This window comes from Belonocnema kinseyi, chromosome 8, assembly GCF_010883055.1.
Source record: "Belonocnema kinseyi isolate 2016_QV_RU_SX_M_011 chromosome 8, B_treatae_v1, whole genome shotgun sequence".
NCBI classification, from domain to species: domain Eukaryota; kingdom Metazoa; phylum Arthropoda; class Insecta; order Hymenoptera; family Cynipidae; genus Belonocnema; species Belonocnema kinseyi.
In genome coordinates this window covers 104,093,295-104,104,545 of record NC_046664.1, presented here as the reverse complement: position 1 = coordinate 104,104,545, position 11,251 = coordinate 104,093,295, and the positions used below count along the sequence as shown (strand labels likewise).

The window sequence follows — 11,251 nt, the reverse complement described above, 5'->3', positions numbered from 1 at the left end:
CAGGATCTCTCGTAGAAAAAATATATGGTTTTCTAGCGGAAATCGGACGACGCGTATTTTTTCCTATTTTAGAAAAGAAAATTTCCATGAATTTATGCGTATTTGAATTTTGATGTCTATTTATCAAAAAAACATAAACTCAATTTTTCTAGGTTTTTTCTAATATTTAAAGAAAATTTCTATTAATATAAGAGAGTCATCCTATTAGTTTTATGCGGGTTTAAGCATTTTTAAGACTGGGAGAATGTTTTTCCTAAAAGTATTATTTTCGCCTTTTACTCGTAAACGATGCCAAGTGTCGCAAAAAAGGAAGAAGTATTTTTTATATAACTTTTTTTAGCCGTGTAAACTTGCATATTGACAGTGTTTTACATTTTGTTGATTCTGCGAATTATGTGAAATTTTGATTTTATGACAAATAAAATTCTCCTGGCCACCCAAGAGAGTTTAAGTATTGTGTAACATCTTACAATTAATTGCTTTTAAAATACTTTTAGCGTTTGTTACACGGTATATATTGAGTTCATTAAGTTATAAATTTATTTTCCAAGATAATATTCCACGAATAGTTAATTCCTGAATGAACTTCGTAATTTGTATTTAGTTCTAAACTCATTTGTGAATTAAAACGCAATGAGCAAAAAGCGCTTTTGAATATAGATATCTATTTATTTTAATGATGGAAATTTATTACAAGCTTATTTCATTGAGTAAAGTTAAACGCAAAGCCGTACGATTGAATGCTTTATTTTCTGTAAATAAGCATTTTTATGGACGACAACGTTCTAGAAAACGCGGATATAGGCAAACTTCTCTTATGTGGTATCTGTTCAACAGCCAACAGAGAAATCTTTCCAAACCCAATCCGTAGCCTCCATGAGGACAAGTTCCGTACTTGCGCTATAATCAAATATTATTTTTACATTTCATTAGTCAACTTTTAAATAAAATATATCGAATTTAACAATATCGATATATGAAAATATTAGTAACCATAAAAAAAGAACGAATTCCCACATGACTTCAAAGACTTCAAGTAATTTCAAACTATTCTATGCGATTTCAAAAGATTTCGAGGATTTCAGGGGTTTCTAAGAATGTCAAAAGAATGAAAAAGTTTCAACTGATTTCAAAATAGTTAAACCAGTTTAAAAGGATTTAATTTCATGGTATGCTTACATAAAATTTCGAAAATGTTAACTCGTCGAAAAAAGGTTAATTTTATAGATGACAATATTAATATTGGGGACAAAATTATAAATAAAAATTTTTGGTATTGGTTCACGTGAAAAATTTAAGAATTTCTTATAGTTTGCAAATTTCAGATTAAAAATTGAAACGTTAATGTTAAAAATATAATCTATTAAAATACTTGTCGAATTAATAATTAAATTAAGTTTATATACCTGATCTGTGTACCAATAATACGGTTTGGCGTCAATATTTTCGCGTTTGTATCCTTCCAAGATTTCATCATGATCCCAAATACGCATAGAACCTCCGACAATTTCTCCAACGTTCGGTAAAAGAACATCTACAGATTCAGTTAAGCGCTGATCTTCTGCACAACGTTGCATGTAAAAAGACTTTATCTCTACTGGAAAACGACAGAGCATTATAGGCTCGTTAATCTTATCAGTCATTTTTCTCTCAGGCATCTCCGGAATGTCCTAAAAGCGGAAAGTAGTTGTGATGAATTTTCAACTCTGATTACTTCCACGATGATTTATTATGATAAAAAGTAGATACTTCAGGTTCCAATCGTGTACAAAACTACGAATTTTTGCCGACCTTTCGTGAACATTGCAGCTCACTTCTTCAGGGGTGACCTGAAACTGAGGTATCAGGTTATGTTGTTCTCATGTATTCTCTCTATGATGCCTGTGATTGGTCAGAGCACCACGCCATAGAGACTGGCCGCATCTACGGGCAGAGTTTACTTACTAACCCTAACACGGTTAGGAAGCTCAGGACTTCTGAAGGTAAGCTCCTGAACATCTTTAGCTTTATTGAAACAGTGCAGAGACAACAATATCGTCCAAAAATTCTTACAATTGAAAAACTGTTTGGGAACATCTAAATCAAAATCAATTCTACATAATACAAGTTTGATTCTCTTAAAAGGAAGAATACAACATAGCAAATTTGTCTTGTACAATACCTCCAAAAAACGATTAAGACTTCAACTATTTCAATCAAACAATCTGAGATTTGATATTTGGTATACATTGGACCGCACATTCTTTGACCAATCCCAACGGATTTAAGATCTTTCCACTCAAAAACAAAATCTCCAGTAAGGCACACACCACTAACGAACACAGTAAAAAACATATCTGGTCATCCTATCAGCAATTAAATGATTTCAGCCTTAACGAAAGGATATAATTTTGCAGTAGCTCCCTCTAAAATCTCGAAAGAAGAAATTATCAATAACATGGAATCCACAATATATACTCCTCTACCCGAAAAAGGGAATGAGATACGACGTAGGACGGCCAAAATTTTGCGCCAAGCCCAACTTCCCTCCTCCAACTTAACAAAACAAGAAAAAACCGCAATTAAAGAACTCAATCGGAATAAAGACATTATCATATTACCAGCAGACAAAGACAATACGATAGTTATATTGAATAAAGAAGAATGTAAAAACAAAATCATGGACCTTCTAACTGACGATACATACAAAAAACTTAAAAAGGACCCCACAAAAACAATAGACAGTAAAACCAAAACCATTCTAAAAGACTCTAAACTTGCCAGCGAAACAATATCTAAATTAATACCTACTAATCCCATCTGTCCGAGACTTTACGGTCTCTCAAAAATTCACAAAAACAAAATTCAACTCAGACTCATCGTCAGGGCAATCAACTCACCAACTTACAAGCTAGTACGCTTCCTCGCCAATGAACTGAATCCTTTCACAGGAAACTCTATCACTCACGTCCAAAACTCATTTAACCATAGCAAAAAGATAAAACTGATTCACATTCAAACTTAAGACATCATAGTGAGTTTCTACGTAATATGTCTCTTTACGAAAGTACCAATCTCTGATACAATTGCTATTATTGCATCGTTTGCAAACCTCCTGTCCAAGCTCATACCTTTGATAGAACAATGTCTCAATAATACTTACTTCTCTTTCAATAACCAATTCTATGAACAAACCCTAGGAGCAGAAATGGAATATCCAATCTCACCTGTAATAGCCAACAACTTTATGGAAAATCAAGAAACCAAAATCGGTCATCCACTCCCTCGTATACAGAGCTGTCTCCGTAACAGATAAAGATAACTTACAAAAGGAATTAAAAGACGTTAAACAAGTCCCAATAAAGAGCAATTACACAAACAAATTAATGAAGCAATAAGAGAATATACTCAAAAAAACAAGTCAACACAACCTACTGAAGAAAGAGAGTGAAAAATGACCACCATCCTATCCCATTCAAGATGTCACAGAACAAATAGGAAGAATTCTCAATAAACACAACATCCAAAACATATTTGAACCACCTGAGAAAATAGCACAACTTCTAAACAACCCTAAAGTCAAAAAGGCACCTCTCAGTAATCCTGGAGTATAGAAACTCCCTTTTTCTCAAAGAACATGAGATTTGTAACTTAATTAGTCGCGGACCGACGTAGGGCAGCGAAGGAATCACGTCAGAAAAAGATTGAGTTGGGAAAATCACTAAACCAAAACCGAAAGCCAAAAAAATACTGAATTTAAATTAAAAATACAAAAATATTAATTGGTCTCGAATAGCACATTTGTTTTAAACTAGTTCAAGAATCGGAATGAATACACTCGCCCGAACCTTGGTTGACACTGAACTCGCAGCAAAAAGGGTCAGAGTCTGATCAACAGACACATTACGCTACTACCTGAGTAACGACTCCAACGAAAGAGGTACTGCCCAAAATTCAAAACAGAGGGAAAAATTCAAGAATAAGCTTTGGGTGAAAACTATTCTGTCAACAATGAAACCCGAAGGTCACTAAAAAAATACAATAACATCAAATAGATTATTATTAACAAGATTAAAGTCAGCGCTAAAAATTTGACACAATCAGCACTAGCTGAGCATCATCTTCAAACAGGACATAACATTTTATTTGACAAAACAACCGTCATCGCAAAAATACAATATTTTTCCAAGAAAAAATAGAGAAGTAATCTAAATCTAAAACACCCTAATAACATCAATAGAACACATATGATGAAAATCCGATCTGGCTTTCCGTCCTACAGGATTAAAAAAAAGATTTAATTGGCCAATCAGGTGTGACTAGTCTCCATGATGGGACCCTTTGACCTATCAGAGGCATCGTAAAGTAAAGATGAGAAAAAAATAACCTGATACCTCAGTTTCAGTTTAGCGCTGCAGAAGTGAGCTGCATTGTTCACGAAACGTCGGCAAAAATGCGTAGTATTGTACACGATTGGAACCCGAAATATCTCCTTTTTATTATTGTTGTTATTTTCCCTTGGGTTTAAGACAGGTACAGTCCAATGTTATTATTACTATTATTATAAATATTTCTTACCTCGCCGAATTCGTAGAAAGATCCATCTTCTTTTGTGATATTGTTATCTTTTAAGTATTTAATAGCATCGCTGTAGTTCATTCTCCTGAAGGGTCTCTTTGGAACCTGGAAGTCGGGATTAAGTTCTTTAACCAAGTGTCCTAGGGGCGATTTTAAAACTCGATCGACCACATCGCAAATTAAATCTTCTAATCTGTCGAGCAGGTCATCGAAAGAAATGAATGGGCATTCTGCTTCGACGTGAGAGTACCTAAAATTGAAATTGAAAATTTATATAAAAATGTCAGATTTAAAGAAGGAAAATATAATAACTTAAAAAATGTATGTCAATCTCACTCAGCAAGATGGCGCCTTGTTCGTGATTGCTCTGCTCTGTAAGACTGTGCTATGCAGTAAACATCACCCATTGCTGGCAAACACGTTTCAAGATAAAGCTGCGAGCTTTGAGTCAAGAAAGCTTCTTCTCTGTATCATAAATTTGAAAATTATTGTTGTGTCAAGTTGTTTTGCTGACTCACTGAAAATACTAAAACACTAAATAAATCAAAAATTAATAAATACCCAAAATAATTTAGTTTAAAAAGAGTGGAGCCTCCCTCCACCTGAGTTTGAACCAAAGTAGGCGGCGTTACTTCGCAATATCCTCTGTCCAAGTAGTGGTCTCTAAATGCTTGTGTTAGCACAGATCTCATCATTAAAATACGAGAAGTCTGGAAATAAGGAAAAGATCAAGGTCGATCAAACTTGCTTCACTTCCATAAATATATTTCTAAAATGATCAAGCAAGTTTTCAAGTAAATTTAATCTCAGAGAACATCTTACATTTTCGCCTCGAATCATGATGTGTCTGTTATCCAGCTGGACATCTGGCTGAGCTTCTTCGTTTAAAATGGAATCCGCTCCACCAGGAGGAGAAGTACCGATCAGTTTCCAATAGTCTACGATCAATTCGTGACCACCAGGAGCCTGTTAGTATATTTAAAAAAATATTATAGATGACTCAGAACTGACCTTAAAAATAATCATAAAACAGTTTATATTATTCATCTTACAGTCTTCCCTTCAGGAAGGGCTTTAAGAGTACCAAACAATTCGACAGAAGCTTCGGTGTTGAGCGTAAGTGCTTCATACGTTTGACATAGTTTATCGTTTAAGACGCACTGCAGAAATCCTGTACCGTCTCTCAAAGTTATAAACATAAGAGACTTGCCTGCAATTAAATTATTTCTATAATATTGACTAATTAAACTGACACATATGCATGTCCAAACGTGAAATTAAATTAAAAATTTATTTTATGTATACCATTTTTCAATTAATTTCTTACCTTGCTTTCTAAGCCTATGCACCCATCCAAAAAACTTAACTCGTTGATCCCGACAGTCAGTTGCCTGTTTTATTTTGATGCGTTTAGCAGCCGGAAGACTTTTATCTTCTTCGATGGCGATTGCTTTAGCTTCTTCCAAATTTCTCACTCGTTTTTCCTCATCTTCATGAAGCTTTTTCTCCTTGTCTTCATTTTTTTGCAGTTCTCTTGTCCACAACTTTTGCACTTTCTTCAACTGGGACTTTGCAGCAGGCTCGTACTTGGAACCTTCTTCTTTAGAGTCTTGGTATATTGTAGGAAAAGGTTCCTTTCCGGCATGACGCATAGCTTGTAAGATCGTCTTGAAAGGTTTGGCTTCTGTGCCATCTCCGTTTTCATCACTTCCTGATTTGTCTGAAGTGTATATGCCGCCTGTAAGAGATTTATAAATCAGTATTAGCCAGGAAATGTATTGAAATGTGTTACTATGTGTTACTGGCTTGCACTTTTCGTTTCAAATCTGAAATTTTTTCTTGCCTCACGATTACTTTGAGACCAAAAAGAAAATCGACGAAGGGATTATTGAATAAACATAATTTTTTTTCAGTTTATTATGTATATTTTTGTACAAATAACTCCAAAGCAATGATTTTGTAGCTTCAATTTTGTAATTCGACATAAAAAAAAGTATTACATATACATTAGGGAACTATTTAACATGCAACCAGTACACCGGTCTTTTCTATCGGGATGAGGATCATCCCCTCCCTTCCTCAACGAGGGTCATGGCACAATTTTATTTTATTTTTATTATTTTTTTCATAAGTGTTTCTTAATTAATAAATTAATATTTTATTGTCATTCAGCGTACTACATCAATTGTACCTCATGCTTTACGCAATATGACATTTAAGAATGGATACAATGAAGAAATTGGAAGCTCCGTTCAAAAAGACCAAGGTGTATCCTTTGTGTTCCATGAAGGGGTATACGAGATGCAGGTCAAATTTTGGAAAAAGTGTGAAATATTGCACTTTTTCTCAGTTTTGTAAGTATATCTTTACTTTAAAGCATGCTACCGTATTCTCCGTAAAACTAAAAAAAAAATTATGACTTATAGTTTAGGAGATACAGCCTTAGGAAGTTATCATTTTTCTGAAAAATTGATAAAAAAACGATTTTAGTTTTAGATTTTGTAAAATAACATTTTTCTTGTATGTTATCTGAATATGGGTTAAAGCAGACTTTATTTCTAGCAAATTTGAAAAAATGTTATATCTCTCATACGTCCGGCGGTACAGCAAATTACAGTGGAAACACGATATTAAAAATAAAAATACTTTTAAAACACTTTCATAAAAGTGGGCGTTTTTCAACACGCTTTAAATTTGCATATATGGGAATTATAGCATTTTTTAATATTTCCTTCGAACTAAGTCTACTTTTAATAATATTTTATCTATTTTTGTCTACACTGCACAGGAAATATGCTATTTCACAAAAATAAAAAATAAATGCACAAATTTTTCAGAAAAATATACATTACGAAGGTTCTAAAGTGTAATACTATTTTTATTGTTCTGAAATGTACATATATTTGGAAAGCTGATCAACACTGCAATTCTTCACACATTTTTCCAAAATTGTAATGGGTCTCTAATGATCAAGGGTATTTAACCGAAGAGATAAATTTTCAAATAAAATTATGAATCTTTAACTGAAATAGTATATCAAAAAGATGCATTTTCAAATAAAATTATGAATCATTAAATGAAATAATAAATCAGAAAGATGCATTTCCAAATAAAATTATGAATATTTAAATGGATTACTTGAATTTTCCACAAAAAGAATGCATTTTCAAACAATAAGCTTAATCTTCAAACAAAAAGATCAATTTTCTACCAAAAAATTCATTTTTTCAACGAAATACATGAATTTTTAACGAAATAATTAAATTTTTAATTAAAAAGACCAATTGTCAACCAAATAGTTGAATTTTGAACTAAAAAATATTCATTTTCAACTAAAAATGGAATAGTAATTTTCACTAAAAAAGATGAATTGTAATTAGAATAATTGAATTTTTTACCAAAAAGATTAATTTTCAACTAAAATGATAATTATTACTTGAATTTTTAAGCGAAAAGAAGCATTTTTAAACAAAAAGATTAACTTGCAAAGAAAAATATAATTTTCTACAAAAAATCAATTTTTAGGCAAATAATCGGATTTTTAACCATAAACATTAATATTCTACAAGAAAGGGTGAAATTCTCACAAAGTACATACATTTTCAAACAATTAGCTTAACTTAGAAATAAATAAAAATTATATCATAAATTATGATTTAATTAAATTAAACTGAGATAATCTAACAAATCTACGACTGTACATAAAGTAAAAATTACTTTTATAAATTGACCAGAATCATTAACCCGTTAACGCCGAGAATGCCCCTTTGGGCACACCACCCTTTCTGCAATTTTAACTCATGCAATTCAAGGTATAAAAAATGGACACATATTTTTGAAGCTTAAGATCTCTTTTTTGCGACGGTGGGCATGAAAGTGTGATAAAGTTTTGTTAATTATGGAAAAATATCGTTTAAAAAAAAAACACATGAATACATGATTCCGAGATCAATTTATTATCTTAGTGTGTTCAAAATGGCTCGTTAATGACAAAATTTTTGCGAAGACATTCATGAATTTTTTTCTCCAAAAGTATGATCTTTTCGAGAAAGTGCAAAAGAAGAGAAAGTTCTTAGAATCATTCAAAGAATACGTGATAATTTTTCCAGAAAGTTTTACATTATTTTTTTGATTTTGCAATTTGTCGATTTTTAAAAAATAAAAAAATTGCACCAAAAATTCTAAAAAAATGCAGGTGAATTCTCTGTTTGATTCTAAAAACTTTTTATTCCTGATCATTTTTGCTATAAGCTCATGGTCCCCAAGAAAAAAATTCACAAAAGATCATTCTTGATCATGTAAATTTTCAATGATGACTTTTGAGAACTTTTTTCTTGAGAACCATTGAGCTTTGGAGCAATTTTTTAATTTTCAAAAATCGTCAAATTGCAAAACCAAAAAAATAATGTAAAACTTTCTGGAAAAATTATCACGTATTCTTTGAGTGATTCTAAGAACTTTCTCTCCTTTTTGAATTCTAAAGGCTTAGGCATTTATTCCACAGGTTATCGAGGTTCAAAATAAATTGCGCACTGAGAACCATTTAGAAAACTAGATTTTATAAAAAAAATAAAAAAAGATCGTGTTTTTTTTTTGTTTAAACGATATTTTTCCATAATTAATAAAATTTTATCACACTTTCATGCCCACCACCGGAAAGAAGAGATCTTAAGCTTAAAAAATATGTGTCTCAATTTTTTATACCTTGAATTGCATGAGTTATAATTACAGAAAGAGTGGTGTAACCAAAGGGGCATTCTCGGCGTTAACGGGTTAAAATAATGAAAACTTGAATTTTACTGCGATTAGACGTAAACCTCCGGTTTTAAAATTAAATTCCCGGTTCTCGATAAGAAGAGAAAAATACGAAAAAATTCATAATCTGAATTCCCATTAATACGTGAATTTTTCTCCGTCGAAATTTCCATCAAGGAGTAGAAAAAAAATCATAATCTATTCTGTTTAATAGACTTAGAAAAATCTTATGGGAGCGTATTGAGAGGAATTAAAAAATAAAGGAGTGCAAAAGAAAGAATAGAAAGACAGAGAATAATGTCACTTTGAAGACGAAAAACCTAGTCCTTTTAATCGATTAGTTATAAATATAAAATACTTATTTTAATAGAAATAATTTGTAGTATTGTCAAAGAATATTTTTAAAATTCTGCTTAAAGATAAATTAATTTTATTAACCTTAGACAACGTTATTAAATGAATTTATTATTATTTACTATATTATTAAATCTATAGTTTGTTTAAACAATATAAAATATTATAATTAAAATGACTCAACCGTTATGGCAGACGAAAAACTGAAATTTCCAAACTTATATTCCACAAAAACGAATAGAAACTATGCATGTGCACATATTTTGCGGACAGATTAGAAGAAGTTAAAATAATCGAAAATAAAGCATGTGACTATGGAATTAAAAATAACCTTGACAAAAAAATGGAAATTTCCAAACTTATGTTGCAAGCGGAGGAATAGAAACTATGTGTCGAAGGTAAACCTATTCTTTCGTAGGACACACTTCACCCGGTGGAAAATCAGCACAATTAAAAAAATTAAACAATGCTCACTCTTTCGTTTAAACCTGAAAATATTAATTTTTCTTTATTCTTCTCTTCTTACCGGGTTATTTCCCGGTCAAGCCGCCACCCTGTTAACGTTTAGATACCTTTTTCGATGCCAAAATACAGAGTTTAAGTTACAAAGGCATTACTTTGAAGTTATTTTTACGAAAATGTACATAATAACTTGGAGAAAAAAAATAAGTTCATTCAAAAATCCCACGCTTTTTTTTGTCTCAAAATAATCGTGAGGCAAAAGTGGTTAACAATTAAATTGTGAAGGTTTTAAAGTTAACCAACTTACCAGCTTTCGTTGCATCTATTTCCGACATGGTTGAATTCCTAAAATGAAAAAATATTTTAAATGATAACACGATACATATTAACTAAAAAAAGGTGATATGGTATTTTAAACAAAATTATTTGCTTATAAAATCAATTTGAATCGACAATGGGAAAATTCATATCTGTCATACTATGATGCAACAAATTCTACATCTACATCTTTTAAAAATGTTTGAAATTCACGTGTAATATAAGGTTAACCTAACCTTAAAATATATCTAATGGCCCTAAGACCTATGTAGTCATAACCTGAATTATCAAACAGAATTCTTATCAAATTATAAAATAAAAGAATTTATTGATAAATTATAGTTTTGAACTATCAGTGAAAAGAAAACAATATTTTAGTTCTAAGAAAAACGAACCAGATTGTTGTGTGAAAATCATAAAAATACCGCACTAAGGACATTACATTTTTATCAAAAAGAAACACAGTAAATAATAACATGAAATAAATTACCTGTTGAAGCTACTGTTATAATTTAGATTTAAACCACGATTATATGCAATAAATGCAGAAACTCCAATAAAATATGTCAAATATAATGGAATGGCGGAAAAAACATGCACATCCGCGAACGCGCATCGACGGATCGACTGCAGCAGCCTTGTGTATCCATTGGATTTCTGGTTTGGAATATTTTACTCTAGTCGCTTTTCCCATGATATCCGTGCATGTTCCACCCCGAGCTCTTGTCTTTTAAATTTTGTCTTTACAGAAAAGGCATGATAGAAACTCATAAATAAAAATAAAAATTTCGAACCATTTGAATTT

At 31.5% G+C, this 11,251-nt stretch overlaps 1 protein-coding gene across 1 annotated transcript; it reads right to left on the bottom strand.

The window, feature by feature from the left end:
* Positions 1 to 648: 648 nt before the first annotated feature.
* LOC117177784 (asparagine--tRNA ligase, cytoplasmic) lies at positions 649 to 11,083 on the bottom strand. Its single transcript, XM_033368706.1, has 10 exons — positions 10,937 to 11,083; positions 10,436 to 10,473; positions 5,885 to 6,295; positions 5,610 to 5,767; positions 5,380 to 5,523; positions 5,119 to 5,267; positions 4,894 to 5,022; positions 4,558 to 4,807; positions 1,407 to 1,670; positions 649 to 900 (listed from the first exon to the last, which is right to left on the bottom strand). Exons 2-10 carry the CDS (start codon positions 10,461 to 10,463, stop codon positions 769 to 771), a joined length of 1,665 nt encoding a protein of 554 aa, XP_033224597.1. The 5' UTR covers positions 10,464 to 10,473; positions 10,937 to 11,083; the 3' UTR covers positions 649 to 768.
* Between the last annotated feature and the right edge of the window lie 168 nt (positions 11,084 to 11,251).

Bases quoted from the DNA above. Each gene is read 5' to 3' on its own strand.
- LOC117177784 (XM_033368706.1), bottom strand. From the start codon at position 10,463: ATGTCGGAAATAGATGCAACGAAAGCTG. The intron at 5,268-5,379 runs GTAAGATGTTCT...CCTTATTTCCAG, and splicing joins TCATGATTCGAGGCGAAAAT to ACTTCTCGTATTTTAATGAT. The intron at 4,808-4,893 runs GTGAGATTGACA...TTTCAATTTTAG, and splicing joins ACAAGGCGCCATCTTGCTGA to GTACTCTCACGTCGAAGCAG.